Below are 25,151 nucleotides of genomic sequence, written 5' to 3' on the forward strand. Positions count from 1 at the left end.
CATCCCAACTTCTATACTCAATGCTCTGATTTATAAAGGCCAGCACACCAAAAGCTTTCTTTACCACCCTATCTACATGAGATTCCACTTTCAGGGAACTGTGCACAGTTATTCCCAGATCCCTCTGTTCACCTGCATTCTTCAATTCCCTACCATTTACCATGTACTTCCTATTTTGATTTGTCCTGCCAAGATGTAGCACCTCACACTTACCAGCATTAAACTCCATCTGCCATCTTTCAGCCCACTCTTCCAACTGGCATAAATCTCTCTGTAGACTTTGAAAATCTATTTCATTATCCACAACCCCTCCTATCTTAGTATCATCGGCATACTTACTAATCCAATTTACCACACCATCATCCAGATCATTGATGTACATGACAAACAACAGTGGACCCAACACAGATCCCTGTGGCACCCCACTAGTCACTGGCTTCCAACCTGACAAACAACCATCCACCATTACTCTCTGGCATCCCCCATTCAGCCACTGTTGAATCCATCTTGCTACTCCACCATTAATACCCAACAATTGAACCTTCTTAACCAACCTTCCGTGAGGAACCTTGTCAAAGGCCTTACTGAAGTCCATATATACAACATCCACTGCTTTACCCTCATCAATTTCTCGAGTAACCTCTTCAAAAAATTCAAGAAGATTAGTCAAACACGACCTTCCAGGCACAAATCCATGTTGACTGTTCCTAATCAGACCCTGTTTATCCAGATGCTTATATATATTATCTCTAAGTATCCTTTCCATTAATTTGCCCACCACTGACGTCAAACTAACAGGTCTATAATTGCTAGGTTTACTCTTAGACCCCTTTTTAAACAATGGAACAACATGTGCAATACGCCAATCCACCGGCACTATTCCCGTTTCTAATGACATTTGAAATATTTCTGTCATAGCCCCTGCTATTTCTACACTAACTTCCCTCAATGTCCTAGGGAATATCCTGTCCGGGCCTGGAGACTTATGCACTTTTATATTTCACAAAAGTGTCAGTACTTCCTCTTCTTTCCATAGCTACTTTACTTGTTTCCCTTACCTCACATAATTCAATATCCTTCTCCTTGGTGAATACCGAAGAAAATAAATTGTTCAATATCTCCAGCATGTTCTCTTTGTATTCTGCTGGTTATGCAATTCAGGTCAGTTCTCATTGCTTCATCAATTGTATCACCATTGTGATTGCAACACCCATAGCCTTGCACTTTCACTGGGACAATGGACTGAGCCAGGCATTGGTCTGGTAGGTCTGGCTGTTGCAGTTACCCCCTCCCCCCTTCCTGCATGAGTTCAGCCAAGTCAGTGGGGACAGTACCAGGGGAACGAGAAACTCCAGACGCTGGAATCATCAACAAAATAACGACAGACAATAGGTGCAGGAGTAGGCCATTCGGCCCTTCAAGCCAGCACCGCCATTCAATGTGATCATGGCTGATCATCCCCAATCAGTACCCCGTTCCTGCCTTCTCCCCATATCCCCTGACTCTGCTATTTCTAAGAGCCCTATCTAGCTCTCTCTTGAAAGCATCCAGAGAACCTGCCTCCACCGCCCTCCGAGGCAGAGAATTCCACAGACGGAATTGGCTCCAAAGTCTGATTGGCTTGGAAGACCACTCCAAAGTCAACCACGTTGGAATGGGGGCACAAGAAACCGCAGACAATGGAATCCTGAACAAAACACAAAGTGCTGGAGGAACTCAGGGGTCAGGCTGCATCTGTGGGGGGAATGGACAGATGATGTTTTGGGTCAGGACCCTTCTTCACACTGAGTACCTGTAACCGGGACGTCCCATGTGACTGCCGTCCGTACCGTGATGGCCCATTTACCTGCAGAAAGGGTCGACGGGGCCGTCAATCCCGTTGTTATGACACAACGACAACACCTGAGAGACCCCAGAGGCCACTCACCTTTTCACTCAGGACCATGTTACACATGCACTCTGTCGCTGCCAGTCGTATCATCTCGTGGTCTTCAAACATGTAGCTCTCAATCATTGGTACTGCTTTTTCCATAATTATCTTCTGCCTAAACAAAAAGTCAAAAGATTAATCAGCCTTGACTAATCGAAGAACCCTCACCTAAATCAGAACATAGTGGGTTCAGGAATCATTCCAGTGTCCAAGTAGAAATTGTCAGAAGACACCAGCGTGTTTCTGATGGTTTACTACAGCAGGTGAGTGGCGACATGGATGCAGTCAGATGATGTTATTAAGGTTCAAGTGGCAGTAAGTGATAGCACGATTGCAACCTGGTCAAATGAAACACCAGCCTGAACTAAGATGGATTCGGGTTTCAAATGGCTCTTTAACAAGATTTAAAAGACATTTTGGCAGGAACATGGATAGGAAAGATTTGGAAGGATATGGGCTAAACACTGGCAGGTGGGACTCACATATAAGTGTATGTGAGTCCCCTAATTTGAGGAAGGACATTCTTGCTATTGAGGGAGTGCAGCGTAGGTTTACAAGGTTAATTCCCGGGATGGCGGGACTGTCATATGCTGATAGAATGGAGCAGCTGGGCTTGTACACTCTGGAGTTTAGAAGGATGAGAGGGTGTCTCATTGAAACATATAAGATTGTTAAGGGCTTAGACACGCTAGAGGCAAGAAACATGTTCGCGATGTTGGGGGAGTCCAGAACCAGGGGCCACACACAGTTTAGTAAGCCATTTTGAACGGAGACGAGGAAACACTTTTTCTCACAGAGAGTGGTGAGTCTGTGGAATTCTCTGAGGCAGAGAATTCCACAGACTCACCACTCTCTGTGAGAAAAGCTGTTTCCTCGTCTCCGAGGGCGGTGGAGGCAGATTCTCTGGATGCTTTCAAGAGAGAGCTGGATAGGGCTCTTAAAAATAGCGGAGTCAGAGGATATGGGGTGAAGGCAGGAACGGGGTACTGATTGGGGATGATCAGCCATGATCACATTGAATGGCGGTGCTGGCTCGAAGGGCCAAATGGCCTACTCCTGCACCTATTGTCTATTGTCTATAAGGGCGGCACGCTGGCGCAGCGGTAGAGGTGTTGTCTTACAGCGCTAGAGACTCAGGTTCGATCCTGACTACAGGTGCTTGTCCGCGTGGAGTTACTGAGGGAGACACTCACCTCAACCTCTCACTGATTCCAGCCAAGTTGGTCAACGCCATCAGCGACTCAAAGTTCTGCAGCCCCGTACACTCAAGGTGCAAGAGGCTAACGAGGGGTCGGATAACCTCGTAAACCTGGCAATGCAGAGACCAAAAGGAGACAGTTTAGTCTGTGACCAATTCCAATGCCTCAGCCGCCAACCTCGGTACAGTACCTTCCATTGCACCAGTGTGACATGCTTGCCACTAGCTTAGACATGTATGCGATAAGGGGAGTCAGAACACTTTATACACTATTAGAGTCAATGGATTCATACAGCATGGAAACAGCCCACCTTGCCCATGCCAACCAGGATGCCCCATCTACATTAGGTCTCACTTGCCTGCGTTTAGCCAATTTTCTTCCAAGCAATTTCTAGCTAAGCACGTTCAAGTGTCTTTTAAATGTTGTTATAGCATTTGCCCCAACTACCTCCGCTGACAGTCATTCCATTTGAATGAATGAAAACTTTATTGTCATTCAGATATACACCTAGACACAGTGTACCTTGAACGAAATTTCGTTGCATTTGACTCTCCAATCAGGTAAATAGTAAAAGTAAAAGTGCTAGGTGCGTCCATAAAAATGCCTCATGTGCATGGTTCTGTAAAATAAATATATATAAAAAGTTTTTTTTTTTTAAAAGTGTCGATATTTTAAAAGTTCTAGCCTCGGTTTTGTTGATTGTTCAGTAATCTTATGGCCTGGGGGATGAAGCTGTTGCAGAACCTGGTTGTCCCGCTCTTCATGCTGCGGTACCTCCTCCCAGAGTTAAGCAGTATAAACAGTCCGAATTGTGGGTGTGTGGGGGCTCTGGTAATGCCCTTAGCTCTAATCAGACAGCGCTTGTACCCCATGTCCATGATTGAAGGAAGAGAAGTCCCAATGATTTTTTCCGCTGTCCTCACCACTCTCTGAAGGCACTTCCAGTCCGCAGCTGTACAGCTGCCGCACCGCGTAGAGATGCAGCTGGTCATGACCGACTCAATTGTGCTTCTGTAGAAAGTGGCGAGGATGGGAGGGTGGAGGTGCCCAGGTAGACAAAAATGCTGGAGAAACTCAGCAGGTGAGGCAGCATCTATGGAGCAATTTCCTTTGCTCCATAGATGCTGCCTCACCTGCTGAGTTTCTCCAGCATTTTTGTCTACATTCGATTTTCCAGCATCTGCAGTTCCTTCTTAGACATTCCATATGCCCATCACCCTCTGAGTGAAAAAGTTTCCCCTCAGGTTCCTATTAAATCTTACTCCTTCCGTCTTAAATCTATGCCCGCTGGTTCTTGATTCCCTTTCGCTGGGTAAAAAACTCCGCACATTCACCCTGTCTATTCCCCTCATAATCTTACACATCCTCTGTAAGATCACCCCTCAGCCTCCCGCCCTCCAGGGAATAAAGTCCTAGCCTGCCCAACCTCTCCCTGTAGAATGGGGTTGAGGGGGAACAGTAGATCAGCCATGATGGAATGGCAGAGTCGACTCAATGGGCTGAATGGCCCACTTCTGCTCCTGTGGATTATGAATTTATGACTCGGATGTGCGGCAACAGACTTTGGCTAGGGTAGTCCAGGTGCACTTATGCTGAATATTTAAAGTTGAGAAAAGTGCAATTAATTGTGAAAAATGTAAAACAAGAGATAAAACCCTTTGGAAGTAAATCCTCTGCACTTACTCTTTCTCCAGGAAAAGCAATCTCTGGATTTGAAGTGATTGTGATCTTTGCCAGTGCCTGGGCAGCCTTGGTCTTTCCAACCTCAGTGCCCTCTGATGCCAGAGGGAGCAATGCCTGTGAGAATACAATACCGTTTATTGTCATTTGAACCTCAAATGAAGTTCAAACAAAATTTGTTTTCTGCAGTCATACAACAAGAAGGAACAATTAACAAGACACATAATTTACACAAACATCCATCACAGTGAATCTCCTCCTCACTGTGATGGAAGGCAAAGTCAATGTCTCTCCCCTGTTTTCCATTCTTCTCCCGATGTTGGAGCCCCCGGCGGTCGATGGCAAGTCCCGCGCCGGGCGATGTAAGGCCCTGCTCCGGATCTTGATGTTGGAGCCCCCGGCAGGCGATGGCAAGTCCCGCGGCCGTTAAAGCCACGCCGGGCGTTGTAAGGCCCCGCTCCGGGTTGTTTTCAACCCCGCGAATTCGAGTGGGAGAAGTTGCCGTTGCGGGAGCTCCGGAAAGCGGTCTCCCACTAGGGACCCGCGAGCTCCCGATGTCACCGTCCACCGGGCCTGCGGCCAGAGTCTCCGAAGCTCCGAACCAACAATACAGTTCCAGCAATTCACAGCGACAGGGGTGACGCTATAATTAGCCACTGATCCCAGGCAATTGCCTGGGGGCCATTCCACCGATGTTTCCATTGAGTCCAAAACTAGGGACTAGCAAGTCTAATCAATCTGATTAGATGAGTAAACGGTACCTGCACTTACAATGAGCTTCGAGGGGAATGGCAGAGTTTGATTTGCTTTAGACTTTGGAGATAGGTCGCGGAAACAGGCCCTTCGGCCCACCAAGCCCTGTACTCCAACACTATCCTACACACTGGGGACAATTTATCATTTTTACCAAAGCCAATTAACCCACAAACCTTTACCCACGCGGTCACAGGGAGACAGTACAAACTCAGTACAGCCGAGGGAACAACTCTACCGCTACTCCACTGTGCTGCCCTTGATTTATGTGAAAGCAGAATAAAGACGTGAGGGAGAAATCAATGGAATATATATTTTAAACCTGAGATAGGGAGATGCGAAGATACCATTGTGCAGCATAAACCCTGACATGGACCAAATGGGATGAGGTTCATTTCTATGCTGGAATTTCTATCTTATTGTCAATTAAACACTTATCAATAGACAATAGACAATAGGTGCAGGAGAAGGCCATTCGGCCCTTCGAGGCAGCACCGTCATTCAACGTGATCATGGCTGATCACATATCAAGACTGACAAAAATGCTGGAGAAACTCAGTGGGTGCAGCAGCATCTATGGAGCGAAGGAAATAGGCAACGTTTCGGGCTGATGAAGGGTTTCGGCCAAAAAATGTAGCCCTTGCTGTCTCCTCCCCTTCTCAGCTCTCCCTCAGCCCTCGGGCTCCTCCTCTTCCTTTCTCCTTTCTCCTTTCTTCTCCACGCCCACCCCCACCCTACATCAGTCTGAAGAAGGGTTTCGACCAAAAAACACAGCCACATACCAAGACTACTGTGGGCGGTAGATTCCTGTCACATTGGAGTAACCTTCACTAACTTGTCGACACATCGTTGGGATGTATGGGCAGTTCGTTGTCTGATATTCCAGGGCTGTGGCTCCTTGTGGCCTTGCTTCCCAACACCAGAGGGCGCATTCGGAAGTGAAAATCAACTCTTGTCAGACAGCCCGTTGCATTCCCACCGTCACCTTCACCGTCCTTATCCCGACAGTCCCACAGAATAAAAGCCGGCTCACTCACCTTCCCTCCTCCCTGAGCTACCACAACTCCACGGTCCTCTGGGGCCTCCACCAGAGCCAGGAACACCCTGGAATACAGAGAGGGTTGGAGCCATCAGTTACGCCGGGCTGTATGTTCTGCTGTTTCATGGAGCCTCTTGCATGCGGGCTCAGCTGACTATTTCTGTACAATTGCTAATCAGGGATGTGCTTGGGTGTGGCAATACTCTACAGGACTGTAAGAAAATAATTTCACTATGTGTATGTACTTCACTTGTGTAATGAGAAAGCACCAGCGATCGATTGTTCTCCCCATCCGCTGCACAGGTTCAGAGAATAAGGCATAAAATAGGTGCAGGAGGAGGCCATTCGGCCCTTCGAGCCAGCACTGCCATTTATTGTGATCATGGCTGATCGTCCCCAATCAATAACCCGTGCCTGCCTTCTCCCCATATCCCTTGATTCCACTAGCCCCTAGAGCTCTATCTAACTCTCTCTTAAATCCATCCAGTGATTTGGCCTCCACTGTGGCAGGGAATTCCACAAATTCACAACTCTCTGGGTGAAGACGTTTTTTCTCACCTCAGTCTTAAATGGCCTTCCCTTTATTCTAAGACTGTGGCCCCTGGTTATGGAGTATCTTGGTCAAGTTTGGCCTCAAATACCTCATAGGACCCAATGGGCCAAATGTCAATTACCTGGCCATGAAACAGCAATCGATACATTGCCCTGTGTGTCAATGTATGGAGCAACTGCTGATCATACTCACCGAGCAATCATCTCCTTGCATGAATCGGTCAGAGCTGGGCTGTCTCTCTTTGCCATGCACACCAGTGCGGAAACCACGCCCGTCTTCAGCAGCTTCCCAATCCGTTTCCCCACATACTTGCGTTTATCCTGCATTCCAGAAAATGTCACCGCATTGTTGAATCTGCTTTCAATTTTCTAGGCAACCACAGTTATAAAGAAAAATAATCCTAACACTATTTAACATGATATGTAGGATGTTTGATTTTACAATGTGAAAAATTATGGTTTAGTTTAGTAAGTAAGTAAGTCTATTGGCCAAGTATTCACATACAAGGAATTTGCCTTGGTGCTCCGCCCACAAGTAACAACATGACATACAGTGACAGTAACACTAAACATTAATAATAATAAAACATTAATGATAAAACACCATTGATCAAACATGTGAACCAACAAAATACCAGATCAAAGGGAGGCTACAGATTTTTGGCTGTTGAGTAGAGCAACTACTCGTGGATAAAAACTGTTTTTATGTCTGGCTGTGGCAGTTTAGTTTAGAGATACAGCGTGGAAACAGGCCCTTCGACCTACCAACCAGAAATCACCATACACTACACTATACTACGTAGACTGGGGACAAGTCTGTAGTTAGCCTGTATTTCCTCTAACTACCCATATCAAATCACTCAGAATACACTTGTTACAATTCTTTCATTTCATCAAATATTCACTCATAATTTAACTAATGGAATATATATATATATATTGTATCCTCTGTTGTGCTGCAGCAAGCAAGAATTTCATTGTCCTATCTGGGACACATGACAATAAACTCTCTTGACTTGAAATGACGGAGCAAATATATATCGGCGAGACCAAGCGCACGCTCGGCGATCGTTTAACTGAACACCTCAGTCTGAAGAAGGTTCTCGATCTTGTTACCCATTCCTTCTCTCCAGAGATGCTGCATGTCCTGCTGAGTTACTCCAGCATTTTCTGTCTATCTGCAGTAAACCAGCATCTGCAGTTCCTTACACATATTATATTTTTTATTTTGACATGAATGTTATCGTCTAAGCAGATAACCAGCACACACCACACTCACACCGGAGACGAGAACAGCACCGAATCAATTGTTAAACTCACTGCAGTTTGAACATGTTGTTAGAAACAAGAATCAAAGTGTTGGATTGACTCACCGGTTCTGGCAGCATCTCCGGAGAACATGGATGTGCGATGTTTTGCATCAGGACCCTTCTTCAGACGCCGACCTTCTCCGGATTGTGTCTGAAGAAGAGTCCCAACCTGAAACATCATCTACTCCTGTCCTCCATAGATGCTGCCTGACCTGCTGAGTTACTCCTGCCCTTTGTAACATTTATTTTCAGCTTGCGTCTGCGTTGACAAAACATGCTGTCAGCTGCATTTCAGATGTGGTGGAGATAACAATCATAAGCTCAGAAGGTAGAGAATATTTGGAGTTCAGAACCCCAAAGAGCTGTGGGCGCTCAATTCTCACAGAGAGTGGTGAGTCTGTGGAATTCTCTGCCTCAGAGGGCGGTGGAGGCCGGTTCTCTGGATGCTTACAAGAGAGAGCTAGATAAGGCTCTTAAAGATAGCGGAGTCAAGGGATATGGGGAGTACTGATTGGGGATGATCAGCCATAATCACATTGAATGGCGGTGCTGGTTCAAAGGGCCGAATGGCCTACTCCTGCTCCTATTGTCTATTGTCTCAAGTGTTGAGTGTGCTCAAGGCTAAGATTACACACTTCTAGAAGGAGGGAATTGGTAGGTGCTGGGTTCAGAAAAGAAAGTGGCACTGAAGCACAGGGTCAGCAGTGTGGAAGCACCGGGGGATAAATGGTGATGGAGTTTGCAGATCCCTCTGGCTCTGAGACACGCTGCCCGAGACACGCACACGGCACGATCGCCCTCGACCTTCGGGACGCACTGAAGCTCGGTGCAGCCAACACCGAGACTCTGGGGGGGGGGGGGGGGAGGAGAGCACCAGTCTAGGGTCAAGTCAAGTTTATTCGTCACATACACATAGAAACATAGAAAATAGGTGCAGGAGTAGGCCATTCGGCCCTTCGAGCCTGCACCGCCATTCAATATGATCATGGCTGATCATCCAACTCAGTATCCTGTACCTGCCTTCTCTCCATACCCCCTGATCCCCTTTAGCCACAAGGGCCACATCTAACTCCCTCTTAAATATAGCCAATGAACTGGCCTCAACTACCTTCTGTGGCAGAGAGTACCACAGATTCACCGCTCTCTGTGTGAAAAATGTTTTCCTCATCTCGGTCCTAAAAGATTTCCCACTTATCCTTAAACTGTGACATACGAGATGTGCAGTGAAATGAAAAGTGGCAATGCCGGATGTTTCGCGATGTATGGACTGCCCACAGCTGGATATTGGGGGGCAGGGTGTGGTGGAAACGCCCCTCAAAACAAGGGAAGGGATATCACCCCGGGGGGGGGGGGGGGGGCTACATCAGTGGTAAGGGTGGGGGGGGTAAAATTGTGAAAACACTATGTAACGACTAATTGAGTGTATGAATAATAATAATAATAATAAATTTTATTTGCGGGCGCCTTTCAAAGTCTCAAGGACACCTTACAGAAAATTAACAAGAGAGAAAAAACATATAGTCGGAGTAAAATAAATAATAAGGACATCACCAATACACAAATTAAAGACAGAATTCGCTCCAAAGACAAAAAATCTAAAACACAATGTGAAGAGAGAGCAGCGGCAGCTAAAGCGCGCTTCCGACAGCCATCTTGGACACAAACTAACATATTCACATTACACACAAAAAATCATCCCCCCTCAATGGATACCACTGTGGGGGAAGGCACAATGTCCAGTCCCCATCCCCAGTTCTCCCAAAGTCAGGCCTATTGAGGCCTCCGCTATTGCCTCTACGGAGGCCCGATGTTCCTGGCCGTTCTGGCCGGGTGCTGTTGCCCCGGCGTCGGGAGAGTCCTTTCAGCGGCTGGGCCACCTGGAACGGCCGCTTCCTAACCGGGGACCGCGGCTTCCGAAGCCGACAAGGCCGCGCCGGTTTGGAGCTCCCAGGCTCCCGATGTTAAAGTCGGCGCCGCCCGCTCCGCTCCGCAGCCCCGAGGTGTTGATCTCGGCGGTCACAGCTCACCGGAGCTCCAGCGCATCGATCCAGCGCGGCGACCCAGGCAAGGCATCGCCCGCTCCGCTCCGCAATAGCGCTCCAGCGCTGTGCCGACACCGAAGCCGAGGTGCTGGGCGGTCCCCGCCAGGAAACGGCGCTCCACGCCCGCTGGTAGGCCACGAGGACGGGTCGACGGGGCAGCCCGGAGAAAAAGCTGCCGGGAGAATTTGTGTATAGCCGCCGGGAGAATTTTTGCACAGTTCCTGTATTGTGCATATTCTTTTACTTTGAATAAAGTTTATTTTTGAATTTTTTTGAAAAGATTGCGCCCTACCTTGTGGTGCTCCTCCGGGACATGCTGCTTGGCGTACTTGGCTAGTTCCAGCATCTGTGGATCGGGAGTTTCCTTGTCGTAGCTGTTGGTGCAGTTGACAAGGGTGGAGGCCACTGCAAAGAGGGCGGTTTTATCTTCCGACTGGAGAGGGAGAAAGGCGAGAGATCATCACATCACATCACACCCCCGCGTGCGTCCAGTCCCCAACGGCACTGGCAACCTTTGTCCCAGTCCCACTCCCATCCATCGAAACCTGTCCTATCCATGGGCCAGTCCAGACGATTTTTAAATGCCGCAACTACCTTCTCTGGCAGCACCTTCCTTAAGCTCACCACCCTGTGTCCAAAGTACAGTTAAATACTAAATGTCTCCACACACCAATGAGACCGTCAAAGACAATCAGGAGGGGGAACGGTTTCTCCTCCAAACCCGAGGGTCAGTGGACCCCACGTCTCTGGCCTGGTTGGGCAGCACCCTGGCACTAACTAACACCTAGAATAGCAAAAAGCTTGGATAGAGTGGATGTGGAGAGGATGTTTCCACTAGTGGGAGAGTCGAGAACCAGAGGCCGTAACCTCAGAATAAAAGGACGTACCTTTAGAAAGACGACGGGCAGGAATTTCTTTGGTCAGAGGGTGGTGAATCTGTGGAATTCATTGCCAAAGATGGCTGTGGAGGCAAGGTTAATGGATACTTTTAAGGCGGAGATTGACAGATTCTTGATGAGGAAGGGTGTCAGAGGTTATGGGGAGAAGGCAGGAGAATGGGGTTGAGAGGGAGAGATAAATCAGCCATGATTGAATGGCAGAGTAGACTTGATGGGCCAAATTTTTTTTCCCCACAGAGAGTGGTGAATCTGTGAAATTCTCTGCCACAGAAGGTAGTTGAGGCCACAGTTCATTGGCTATATTTAAGAGGGAGTTAGATGTGGCCCTTGTGGCTAAAGGGATCAGGGGGTATGGAGAGAAGGCAGGTACAGGATACTGAGTTGGATGATCAGCCATGATCATATTGAATGGCGGTGCAGGCTCGAAGGGCCGAATGGCCTACTCCTGCATCTTTTTTCTAGGTTTCTATGTTTCTAAATGGCCTCATTCTGCTCCTATCACTTATGGACGGACCTACCTGCAAAGGTTTGGCTGGAGGTGACTACAGACTACAACCCTGCTCTGCCTGACCAAACGTATCAAGCACCTCAGTTTAATGTTCAACAAGTCACAATCCACTCGAACAATCCAAAGGGGATAACTGCAGAACCACGCATGCACACCGGGCCTCTGTGTCCACCACTCCACTAGGGACGTACCTTTGCCAGCTCAAACATGGCTTGCATTGCAGGCTGATCAGCCACAAAGTCCTCCTTGACATCAGCGTCGAAGGTCAGGTAGGCCAGGCCCTCCGTGGCCCAGCGCCGTGTGCTGGACTGATTCGAGTCATTGCACAGCCACCTGGGCAAGGTAAAAACACCAGTGAGATCAGAGGCTGCCTTCAGTATCGCCCACCCCCACCTTGATGAATGAAGTACAAGTCAAACTCTCCTTTATCAAGTTTGTGGTCAGGATGGTTCGAGCGGCCTGTGTTAAATTAAATTTCTTTATTTATATAGCACATTTTTAGTCAACTTGCATTGACCCCAAAGTACTTCACATAATTACATCCACACACACAGGCAAAGGTGGGTGAAGTGTCTTGCCCAAGGACACACACAGGCAAAGGTGGGTGAAGTGTCTTGCCCAAGGACACAACGACAGTATGCACTCCAAGCGGGATTCGAACCAGCTACCTTCCGGTTGCCAGCCGAACACTTAGCCCATTGTGCCATCTGTCGTCCCACTTGAGGTCGCGGTCTCCGCTACAAGCGTGGGTTCGATTCCCACTCCTGACAATCAAATATTTCTCGGTGAGAATAGGTATAGTGGGATAAAGGGCTGAAGAAGGAACTGCAGATGCTGGAAAATCAAAGGTAGACAGAAATGCTGGAGAAATTAACCGGGTGCAGCAGCATCTATGGAGCAAAGGAAATAGGCAACGTTTCGGGCCGAAACCCTTAATGCCCCTGTCCCACTTAGGAAACTTGAACGGAAACCTCTGGAGACTTTGCGCCCCACCCAAGGTTTCCGTGCGGTTCCCGGAGGTTTTTGTTAGTCTCCCTACCTGCTTCCACTACCTGCAACCTCACGGAAACCTTGGGTGGGGCGCAAAGTCTCCAGAGGTTTCCGTACAGGTGGGACAGGGGCATAAGGGTTTCGGCCCGAAACGTTGCCCATTTCCTTCGCTCCATAAATGCTGCTGCACCCGCTGAGTTTCTCCAGCATTTTTGTCTACCTAGTGGGATAAAGGGCCGGGTGTGGTGTGGGCAAACGGGACTGGCTGGCTTGTATGTGGCATCTTGGTTAGCATGGGTGAGTTGTGCTGAAGGGCCCGTTTCTATGCTCTATGATTAGAGAGAGGCTGTGGGGAAAGTTGACCAACGAACATTGAACATGCAACAGTACAGCAGAGGACCAGCCCTTCAGCCCACCATGCCTGTGCCGACCACAATGCTAATTTAAACTAATCCTGTCTGCCTGCAGGTAGTCTGTCTTCCTCTATCCCCCCCCCTACCTGTTCATGTGTCTGTCTAAAGATTGCTGTCCTATCCACTTCCCGCCCCTCCCCTGGCAGTGCATTCCAGGCACCTACAACTCTCTCTGTATGAAGAACTGACTCGCAAATCTTTAAAAATGTTCCCCTCTCATACGGAAACGTGGAGCTTTACAGACTTTAATATTTTTTCAAAATGCCTAACTCCTCCTTCTTAATATCGACCTGTCCCAGAACATCAGTGTACTCCTCCCTAATCTCACTATCTTTAAAGCGGTTGGGAGTTGAGGAGGAATTTCTTTAGCCAGAGGGTGGTGAATCTGTAGAATCCATGGCCATAGATAGCGGTTGAGGCCAAGTCATTGGGTATTTTTCAAGCGGAGATTGGTGGGTTCTTGATAAGTAAGGGCGTCAAAGGCTACGCGGAGAAGGGAGGAGAATGGGGTTGAACAGCAAAAATAGATCAGCCATGAACGAATGGCGGAGTAGGCACGATGGGCTGAATGGCCTCGTTACGCTCCGATGTCTGATGATCTTATGAAGGCGGCCTTCACAGTGTCAGCGGCCAACTCACCTGCGGCACTGCTTGGCCAGCTTGCAGGTTGAGCCTTCGGCAAACTGCTTCATGCTGCAGTCCGTGCCCCCTGCCGAGCCCACCTTGCATAGACCCTGAGAACAGGAAACAGATCGTTATCCACACGCTGAGCTGCAGCGCCCGGTCAACAGAAGGTGTCGTCGCCAAACAACCTCGACACTGACAACTTACATTCGCTTTCCAGACACACTTTATTTACTGTGCTGGAATGGTATGTTAGCTTTCATAGCAAAAGGATTTGAGTATAGGAGCAGGGAGGTTCTACTGCAGTTGTACAGGGTCTTGGTGAGACCACACCTGGAGTATTGCGTACAGTTTTGGTCTCCAAATCTGAGGAAGGACATTATTGCCATAGAGGGAGTGCAGAGAAGGTTCACCAGACTGATTCCTGGGATGTCAGGACTGTCTTATGAAGAAAGACCGGATAGACTTGGTTTATACTCTCTAGAATTTAGGAGATTGAGAGGGGATCTTATAGAAACTTACAAAATTCTTAAGGGGTTGGACAGGCTAGATGCAGGAAGATTGCTCCCGATGTTGGGGAAGTCCAGGACAAGGGGTCACAGCTTAAGGATAAGGGGGAAATGCTTTAAAACCGAGATGAGAAGAACTTTTTTCACACAGAGAGTGGTGAATCTCTGGAACTCCCTGCCACAGAGGGTAGTCGAGGCCAGTTCATTGGCTATATTTAAGAGGGAGTTAGATGTGGCCCTTGTGGCTAAGGGGATCAGAGGGTATGGAGAGAAGGCAGGTACGGGATACTGAGTTGGATGATCAGCCATGATCATATTGAATGGCGGTGCAGGCTCGAAGGGCCGAATGGCCTACTCCTGCACCTAATTTCTATGTTTCTATGAACTACAGATGCTGGTTTACACCAAAGATAGACACAAAATGCTGGAGTAGCTCAGCGGGACAGGCAGCGTCTCTGGAGAGAAGGAATGGGTGACGTTTCAGGTCAAGACACTTCTTCATCCTGTGCTGTACAGTTATAGCTAACTGCACATCAAAGGATACCTATGAAGAATCTTGCATTGTACATCAAAGCCTATCTAAGCTGAGGCTTTCTAAAGCACTGGTCAGACCACATTTGCAGTATTGTGAGGAGTTTTGGGTCTCGTATCTGACGAGCGATGCGCTGGCGCTGGAGAGGGTCCACTGGTGCTGTACGATAATGATCGCAGGAATGATTGAGTTAACATATGATGGACGTTTGACGGCACTGGGCCTCTACTCGCTGGAGTTTAGAAAGATGAGAAGCGACCTTCATTGAAACTTACAGAATAACGAAAGGCCTGGATAGAGTGAATGTGGAGGGGATGTTTCCACTAGTGGGAGTGTCCAGGACTAGAGGTCACAGCCTCAGAATAAAAGGACGTACCTTTAGAAAGGAGATGAGGAGGAATTTCTTTAGTCAGTGGGTGGTGAATCTGTGGGAGTCCATAGATATTTTTAAGGGGGAGAGTGGCAGATTCGTGATTAGGAAAGTTGTCAGGGGTTATGGGGAGGAGGCTGGAGAATGGGGTTGGGAGGGAAAGATAGATCAGCCATGATTGAATGGCAGAGTAGATTTGATGGGCCGAATAGCCTACTTCTGCTCCTAAAACTTATGAAGAGCCTTGTGCCGCACAACAAATTAGTCCTTGCGCTGTACGGCCATTTTAACATTCATCATACTGCAGCTTCCACAAAGGCAAGGGCAAGCAGCATCAGGTCCTCCGTGTACGAAAGTTTAGCCACACACAGAATGGCCCTTAATAATCATCCTGGCCACACACTCATCTCCCTGCTACCTTCAGGTAGAAGGTACAGGAGCCTGAAGACTGCAACAACCAGGTTCAGGAATAGCTACTTCCCCACAGCCATCAGGCTATTAAACTTGGCTCGGACAAAACTCTGAACATTAATAGCCCATTATCTGTTATTTGCACTTTATCAGTTTATTTATTCATGTGTGTGTATATATTTATATAATGGTATATGGACACACTGATCTGTTTTGTAGTCAATGCCTACTATGTTCTGTTGTGCTGAAGCAAAGCAAGAATTTCATTGTCCTATCAGGGACACATGACAATAAACTCACTTGAACTAATCAGGGCCAAGATATAACGACTGACCCCCTTTGCTCCACACACATACAGTTTTCCATCAGGATTCCTGAACTTCCTCCCCCTGAACCAGCCGCCACCTACCACCAGCGCTCGGATCTTGATGTGGTCACTCTCGTTCTTCTTGTAGATGTCCTTCAGTAGGGTCACCCCGTTGGCAGTGATGAAGGACGCCCGCTTGGATTTGCCCGCGGCGTGGATCAGCGCCTCCACGGCGACCAGCTGGTCCACCTCCCTCTCCGAGCTGCACAGGGCGATCATGCACTCCAGCACGCCGCTCATCTCCAGCACCCGGTTCCCGACCTCCGAGGGGCCCTGCAGCAGGGTGGAGACCGTCTGGATAGCCCGCAGCTTGCCGTCCATTCCCGGAGACTCAAAGTGGCCCCTGCGCACAGGGAGAACCCATGTTAAACATAAACTTGACTGTACCACGTACAGCAACTATGTCTTGTCTTTCTGCTGACTGGTAAGCACGCAACAAAAACTTTCCACCGTTCCGTGGTTAGCGTTGCCAACTTTCTCACTCCCAAATAAGGGAAAAACGGTCAAAATAAGGGACACATTCCCGACGGCAATTCGTTGACCGACTCGGCCGTGCCTGGGTGAACGATGAGTCGGCCCAGGCCTCGCCACGTCGCACGCAAAGTCTGGCACCCCATCCAACTCCTGAACCGATATTAGGCCATGAGACGGAGGGGTGTGGGTGTAATAATAACAATAATACATTTAATTGTCATTGCACATAGGTGCAACGAGATTTGGTTTGCAGCTTCCATCCGATAGTCATAATTTAAACGAATACAATTTAGATACCCCAAGAAACATGATTTATATATTTTTTAAAAGAACAGTAAAACAGTAAGCGAAGGTCCGAAGGTCGGACAGGTGGCCGGGCTGCCGACCGACGGGGCCATGGGCGAGGTGCTGCTGCTGCACTCCATGGGCTGCACTACGTTGGGACGGGTGAGGCAGGGGCCGGACGCGGCGCTCCGACCCGACAGTCCCGAGTAGTAGCGGTCAAATACGGGACAAGGGCGGACCCGTACGGGACAAACCAATTTAGCCCAATATACGGGATGTCCCGGCTAATACGGGACAGTTGACAGCCCCAACCTCAGTTCACGTGACAATAAACTAAACTCAACTCGAGGAAGAGAGAGAGCGAGAAAGAGAGAGAGACAGACAGAGAGAGTGAAAGACAGAGAGAGTGAGAGACCCAAAGAGAGAGATAGAAAGAAAGAGACAGAGACAGAGAGGGAGAGAGATGGGGAGGGGGAGACGGTGAGGGGGGGAGAGAGGGGGAGAGGGAGAGGGAGAGGGAGAGGGAGAGGGAGAGGGAGAGGGAGAGGGAGAGGGAGAGGGAGAGGGAGAGATGGAGAGAGGGGGAGAGGGAGCGAGGGGGGAGAGGGAGAGGGAGAGAGAGAGGGAGGGGGGGCAGGGAGAGGGAGGGAGAGAGAAAGGGGGGGGGGGAGGGAGAGGGGGAGGGGGAGGGGGAGGGGGAGAGCATGGAACGGAGCATCTAGTTTGGGAGTCTAGTCTCGGGCAAATAAACAAAGAAATCTCTCAGCAGCTTCTAGCAATCATTTTTTAATTTGCTCTCCTCTCCTTAAGCTGCTGCCTTTCATTATTAACTACCCTGGGTGTCAGTTAAGCTGCAGTTAAATCACCCACATGATTGCAGTTTATATAAAGTCTTAGAGATGTACAGAAAACAGGCCCTTCGGCCCTCCTAGTCCATGCTGACCAAGTTGGCACATTGGGTTATCGTCCCATTTGCCTGCGTTTGGCTCAAATCCCTCTAAATCTTTCTTATACGTCCAAATGTGTTTTAAATGTTGTTACTGTATCAGCCTCAACTACCTCTGGCAGCTCATCACCTCTCACCTCCCCTCTCACCTTAAACCTATTCCCTCCAGTTCTTGATTCCCCTATTCTGGGTAAGACTCATTCTCCCATTCCCTCGTGATTTTATACACCTATAAGCTTACCCCACAGCCTCCTGCGCTACAAGGAATAAAGTCCCAGTCTGCCCAGCATCCCCCTAGTGATAAGGAGCATCCTTGTAAATTGTTCTTAGGATAGGATAGAACTAGGATATGGGTGATCACTGGTTGGCACGGACGTAGTGGGCCAAAGGGCCTGTTTCCACTCTGTAACACTAAACTAAAGGAATCATTGAGCAGGAAATGGAAGTGGGATTCGTAGCTGAATATATATATTCCATGTACCAGAACGCTAATCGCGATCGCAGTGTATACAATGCAATTTGAGTGGAACTTGGTTTACCTCAGCAAAGAGCAGGGGCTGGAAAGCTGGACTTGTTAGTCCCAACCAAGAGCGGAACATGCATTGGCCATCCGTACCTGACGTGGTCCTCACAGAGCTTGTGGAAGGCTTCTCGCTCTGCGTCGCACTTGAGATCGTCGTAGAGTTTGTTCAGCAAAACCGACACGCTCATCCGACCGCTGTCCGTGACTGGAAGGCTGTCGGGAATCTCAGACACTGTCCCCGCCACTTCCAGAACCTTCTTCATCCCTAATCAGTGCAGACAGAGGGCTGTTAGATACATGGCGAGGAGCAGAGGCAAGGGCGAGGCTGAACTCTGGGCTGAACTCTGCCAGTGAATGATACAGAAGTTGTACCACTGTAAAGCTAGGCCAAACATTCCCCAAAGATTCTCATGCACCACAGGCCTCAAGCTGATCTGACAGCAACACCACTCTAATGTATAGCTCTAATGGCAGACCCATTGTTTCTGTCTGCTCCTGCCCCACTGGAATCATATTAGACTCCATCCTATCTCCCCCGGCCCAATCCCCCCCCGACAAATGTCCAAGATACCTCACACGACCTTCGTCTCTTCTACTCTGATGAAGGGTCGCAACCCGAAACATCGCCTATTCCTTTTCTCCAGAGATGCTGAGTTACTCCAGCTTTCTGTGCCTACCGCTCTACATTCAGTTGAAGTAATATTTCATTGAGTAAGTGGCTGAATAACCACCCATGGTTTGCCGTGGGGATACAGCCAGGCAAGCCCTATCTTTTTGGGCCCATCTTCGGTTTAAACCAGCAGTTCCTTCCTGCACGCTTACCTTGATCAATGACCCAGATCGTCATGGAGTTGTTTGGGTCCCGTAAGGATTTACGTGGGACGTTTTTGATCAGGAGGTTTATGGAATTTTCTCGCCCGTGTGCAGAAACTGCGTGTTGTATCAACATCTCTATGAGCTGGCACACAATCATCTTCAGCTCCTTTATGGAATCTAAAAATCAAAGGATATTTGACAATTAATAAACACACGTGAATGCACATAATGAAGTACATACCCCCCCCATAAAGTTCATTCAAAGATCTGCTGGCAATAACCTTACACTCAGTGCTTGCATTTACATAGAAACATAGAAAATAGGTGCAGTAGGCCATTCGGCCCTTCATGCCAGCACCCCCATTCAACATGATCATGGCTGATCATCCAAAATCAGTAGACAAAAATGTTGGAGGAACTCAGCGGGTGAGGCAGCATCGATGGAGAGGGAGCGGGTGAAGTTTCGGGTCGAGTCTGAAGAAGGGTCTCAACCCGAAACGTTGCCTATTCTTTCTCCCCATCAATGCTGCCTCACCCGCTGAGTTCCTCCAGCTTTTTAGTCCACCTTCGATTTTTCCAGCATCTGCAGTTCTTTCTTAAACACCCAATATCAGTACCTCGTTCCTGCATTTTCCCCATATCCCTTGATTCCGTTAGCCTTAAAAAGCGCTAAATCGAACTCTCTCAGAATAAAAACAAAGAGCCTAGTCTCAGTCCGGCTATGCCTGCCTCCACCTTAAAATCCTCAGCCTTAAATCCCTTCATGACCAGGGCTGCAGACCTGACTGACCGCTAAGCTTTTCCAATTCCATGTGTTGCGTGATTGTACAGCCAAAGCCAAAAGCTCGGGAGTTCTCTCCACAAACCTCGCCGATTCTATTAAAAACCTACTTCTTCAACCCTCTCCCCCACCTGGTTTGCCAGGTGAGAAGGGGGCCGTGGACCCCCAGCAGGACCAAAAACAAGACCTGTCAAAGGGCGGATGAGCTCCCAGCGAGCCGACGGCCATCCACACTTCAGTAGAAGTTGCGATCACCGTCGTACATTGTAGCATTGTAAGGAACGATGATGAAGCACACACACACACACACCAAAATCCTATAACTTCCAGCGGCGGAAGTCCGCAGGAACTGGAGGACAGAGATGTGAGGTGGGTCCGTCGCCGTTCCGGTCGGAAACCAGCACCACTGCGTTGCTAATAATAATAATACTAATAATAATAACTTCTAGAATCAAGCTTTTTTGTCTCATTTCTTTGCATTTCACCCGAGTGAATGTAAAGATTAGATTAGATTAGATTTCCTTTATTGTCATTCAGACCTTTCGGTCTGAACGAAATGCTGTTGCCTGCAGCCATACATGTAATAATAACAACACACAATAAACACAAATTAACATCCACCACAGTGAGTTCACCAAGCACCTCCTCACTGTGATGGAGGCAAAAGTCTTAGAGTTACTGTCTCTTCCCTCCTCTTCTCCGAGGCGATACCCCACCAGGCGATGGTATCAGTCCCGCGGTTCAAGCTCCGCGGCCCGGGGGTGGTCGAAGCTGCCGCCTTCCAGTCCAGCGGACGCAGCTGTTGCAACGGGAGCTCCGGAAAACAGGCACCAGCCTGTGACCTGCGAGCTCCCGACATTGTCATCCACTGGCCCACGGCACACAAAGTATGATTCAAGCTCCTTGCGATGCGTTACCTCTTTAAGGGGGCTTTATAGTAGAGAGTATCTGTAATAATGGCCTAGATTTGGAATGCCACCAACATTTTCTAAATTAGTTTGGCGGAGTAGTGAACTGTAAAGAGGATAAATACAGCAGGATATAATCATGCTGGTAACAGAGGCAGGTTTATGACCAATGAAGTTTAATACGGAGAAGTGAAAAAGGATGCATATAAGTGGGCAGAATAAGTAGAGGTAGTATGGTAAAAGGTACATTGCTTCAGAAGGGGTGAAGGAGCAGAGGTATGGACTTATCATCTCCCCTGGAGGGGAGCTTCGACCGCCGGCCCTGCAGACTGCGGTGCTTCCGGCTGCGGCACGGCAGGTACTTTAAAACTTTGACCGCCAGCCTGCGGCCTACACCAGCCTGAAGCCGCGGTCTCTGGTTGGGAAGAGCCGATCCTGGACTCACCTTGACTTTGTCCCTTACCATCTGGACGCCCGCAGCAACGGCTGTGGAGGGTGGAGGTCCCGACCACGAGAGAAAATGGAGGAGGACTGGCCAAGCTCTGTGCCTTCCACCACAGTGATGAATGCTGTGGTGGATGTTTGTGTAAATTTTTTATTGTGGTTGTGTTCTTTATTACTGTACCGCTGCTGGCAACCCAAATACCACCGACCTTGGTTGTGTGGCAATTAAATTATTTCAATTATTTCAATATATTGCACAGAACGGCAGGGCAGAGGTAAAGAACATGGCACACACAGTGGATAGACACACAATGCTGGAGTAACTCAGCGGGACAGGCAGCATCTCTGGATAGAATGATCGGGTGACGCTTCGGGTCAAGACCCATCTGCAGACTCGACCAGAAGCTTCACCCGCCTCTTCTCTCTAGTGATGCTGCCTGTCCCGCTTGAGTTACTCTAGCATTTTGTGTCTAGCTTTGCTCAGCAAGCTTGCCAAGCAAATCAGATTGTGTCTATCTTTGGTTTAAGCCGCCATCTGCAGTTCCTTCATACACAAGACATACACAGTTCTGTGCTTTATTGACGTTTCGAGTCAAGACCCTTCTGTGGGGGTGGGCGGGGTGGGAAGAAGAAAGGAAGAGGCGGATACTGTGGGAGAGCTGGGAAGGGGAGGGGAAGGAGGGAGAAAGCAGGGACTACCTGAAATTGGAGAAGTCAATGTTCACACCGCTGGGGTGTAAACTGCCCAAGCGGAATATGAGGTGTTCATATTTCTCCAGCATCTGCAGTTCTTTCTTAGACAGTGAAGGTGCAACAGGAAGGAACTGGAAATCATTCCTGCACAAGAGACTCACCAAGGACCACCGCTTCCTCTTTCCCCCGAACGACACTCTTTATCCCACCTTTCAATGAATCAAAAATAGCCTGCAGGACATTGCACGTTGCCAGGGAAACCTGCTCGTGGTCGTGGCCCATCATGGAGCAGAGCCTGTCGATTCCCACCGCATGTACAATCATTGATGCCTGCAAACAGATATCAAATCATTCAACCTTTCAGATGAGGAGCAAGATGCTATATAAATGCACCTTTTGTATAGTCACACAGCGTGGAAACAGGCCCTTCGGCCCAACTTGCCCATACCGACCAACATGTCCCAGCTACACTGGTCCCACCTGCCTGCGCTTGGCCCATATTTCTCAAAACCTGTCCTATCCATGTACCTTGTTTCTTAAACGTTGCAATAGTGGGAAATAGTATTCTATTTCAGATTCAGATTCAACTTTATTGTCATTGTGCAGTGTACAGTACAGAGACAACAAAATGCATTCACACTATTGCATAATCTTTTCTATACCATAATCCAGAGATCACCTAAAGTTGGATGCCAACCAGATACTTGACAAGTAGTAGACTTGTGAAGACAGTGCAGAGTAGCCTTGATGGGCCGAATGGCGTAATTCTGCTCCTATCACATATACATATGAACTTATGATGTGCTAGACTTTCAGCAGCCACTGTTGCTGGAAGATGGGCAGCAAACTACACATTCAGCAACTGCAATGATAAAAAATGGTCCCGTCATTCTCAATTCTGAGGGTTCCTACATTGAGAATTTGAGGGGCTACATTGAGGGGCTCATACGATGGAATCAATATGTTTAAAAAACCTTGCACATCATGTTCTTACACATATTTGATAATATACCACCTTGGATATTTCACTACACAACCAGCACAGTGTCGCAGTGGGTAGATTGCTGCCTCACAGCACCAGAGACTCAGGTTCGATCCTGACCTCCGGTGCTGTCTTGTGGAGTTTGCACGTTCTTCCTGTGACTGTGTGGGTTTCGACGGGGTGCTCCGGTTTCCTCCCACATCCCAAAGACGGGCGGGTTTGCAGGTTAAATGGGCCCTCTGTGAATTGCCCCTAGTGTGGGTAGGGAGTGGATGTGAAAGTGGGATAATGTAGAACTAGTGTGAACGGGAGACCGAATGTCGGCATGGACTCAGTGCACGGAAGGGTCTATTTCCATGCTATATCTGTAAACTAACTAAAACATGAGCAGAACCTGACTGTGATCAATTGACGAGTATATTAGGAGACACACGTTAAAATAATGTGTTGGCATCTTTATCTTTATTCCAGGTTGTATCTCTAAAACTAACACATACATAACTCAGAGTCACTAGAGTAATGCAGCACAGAAAGTCAGCCCTTTGGCCCAACTTGTACGTGTCCACCAAGGTGTTTTCCCGAGCCAGAAATAAACCACTGGAGTGTCTCAGTGGGCAGGCAGCACCTGCGGAGGGAAAGGACAGTCGGCGTTTTGGGACGGGAAGTCCACAGGAAGGGACCCGTCTCAAAACATCGACTGTCCATTCCCTCCACAGATGCTGCCTGACCTGCTGCGTTCTTTCAGCAGCTAGTTTTTGCTCCATAATCTAGCATCTGCGGTCTTTTGTACCTCTGTCTAGGCACGAGCTAGTCTCGTTTGCCTGCATTTGGCATATCCTTCTATATCCTTCCCTATCCATGTACTTGTCCAAATGACTTTTAGTCAAGACCAAGGAGCTGATTATTGACTTCAGGAGGTCCCATTCTGGAGAATACGCCCCAATCTCCATTTACGGGGAAAGTGTGGAGAGAGTGTCCAGCTTTAAGTTTCTGGGCACTCACATTTCAGAAGACCTCACATGATCCACAAACACCGCTGCGCTGGTCAAGAAGGCACAGCAACGACTGTTCTTCCTGAGGACATTAAAAAAGACTGGTCTGCCCCAACAGCTGCTGACAACGTTCTACCGCTGCACCACAGAGAGCATACTAACGTATGGCATCTCTGTGTGGTATCTCAGCTGCACGGAGGCGGAGAGGAGAGCTCTTCAGCGCGTCGTCAACAGAGCGCAGCGGATCATCGGGACAGAGCTACCAGCCTTGGAGGGCATCTACCACACGCGGTGCCTCAGGAAGGCCCTCAGCATCCATAAGGACTCATCACACCCCTGCCACGGTCTGTTTCAACTACTTCCCTCCGGCAGACGTTACAAGGCCCTCTACGCCCGAACCTCCAGACTCAGGAACAGTTTTATCCCAAGAGCTATAGCGGCTCTGAACCGGCCCTAATGAGTGCCCCCCCACCCACCCCCTTTGGACAGTTTCCCTCAGATGGTCACGTCAATCAATTCAGCTTGCTTATTTATGTATTGTATTTATTTACCTCTCTTGTACATCAGTGGAGCTGCACACTAAATCTCGTTGCACTGACGTGCAATGACAATAAAAGATATTATTATTATTATTATTATTATTATTATTAGACATGTATCTGCAGCTACTTCCACCACCTGGTCTGGCAGTGTCTTCCAGATATGTATTCTGTGTGAAAACATTTGACCCTCAGGCCCGCTATTCTTTCCCCTCTCACGTTAAACCTATGCCCTCTAGTTTTGGACTCCACAGCCCCAAAGAGAGATGGTGCCAATATTCCACGGAAGATTCCAACATCGAGGACATTAATTTAATACCGAAGACTCAAGGAGAACCCATTTGTCCCATGACTAACCCGAGATTGGTGGCCTGAGCACAGTCCCACCAGCGTGCGCAGTGACGCCAGGATCATGTCCACATTCCCCGTCTCCAGCATTTTCTGAAGGAGACGTGCCCCGTCGCTGCGGAATATCCTCTCCGCCCCGGCATCCTCGCGAGCAAGAACGATCAGATTCTGGGCAGCCTGTACAGGAAAGAAACGGTTAGAGTAGATACAAGGAGCTGCAGATAGACACAAAGTGCCGAAGTAACTCAACGAGAGAGGTTTAGAGGGATATGGACCAAACACGGGCAGGTGA

At 48.5% G+C, this 25,151-nt stretch overlaps 1 protein-coding gene across 1 annotated transcript in view; it reads right to left on the reverse strand.

Annotated features, from left to right (window-relative positions):
* Window positions 1-25,151, reverse strand: part of unc45a (unc-45 myosin chaperone A) — a 39,032-nt gene that overhangs the window by 4,641 nt on the left and 9,240 nt on the right. Inside the window, exons 6-18 of the mRNA XM_033014772.1 lie at window positions 24,869-25,036; window positions 22,160-22,328; window positions 19,179-19,349; window positions 18,450-18,621; window positions 16,171-16,471; window positions 13,955-14,049; window positions 12,104-12,245; window positions 10,798-10,938; window positions 7,347-7,474; window positions 6,600-6,666; window positions 4,813-4,926; window positions 3,124-3,239; window positions 1,928-2,045 (exon numbers count right to left, since the gene is read on the reverse strand). Of these exons, the coding sequence (XP_032870663.1) occupies window positions 1,928-2,045; window positions 3,124-3,239; window positions 4,813-4,926; window positions 6,600-6,666; window positions 7,347-7,474; window positions 10,798-10,938; window positions 12,104-12,245; window positions 13,955-14,049; window positions 16,171-16,471; window positions 18,450-18,621; window positions 19,179-19,349; window positions 22,160-22,328; window positions 24,869-25,036 (1,902 nt within the window). The remainder of the gene's footprint in view (window positions 1-1,927; window positions 2,046-3,123; window positions 3,240-4,812; window positions 4,927-6,599; window positions 6,667-7,346; window positions 7,475-10,797; window positions 10,939-12,103; window positions 12,246-13,954; window positions 14,050-16,170; window positions 16,472-18,449; window positions 18,622-19,178; window positions 19,350-22,159; window positions 22,329-24,868; window positions 25,037-25,151) is intronic.

The sequence above is a fragment of the Amblyraja radiata genome, chromosome X (assembly GCF_010909765.2).
Source record: "Amblyraja radiata isolate CabotCenter1 chromosome X, sAmbRad1.1.pri, whole genome shotgun sequence".
NCBI lineage: Eukaryota > Metazoa > Chordata > Chondrichthyes > Rajiformes > Rajidae > Amblyraja > Amblyraja radiata.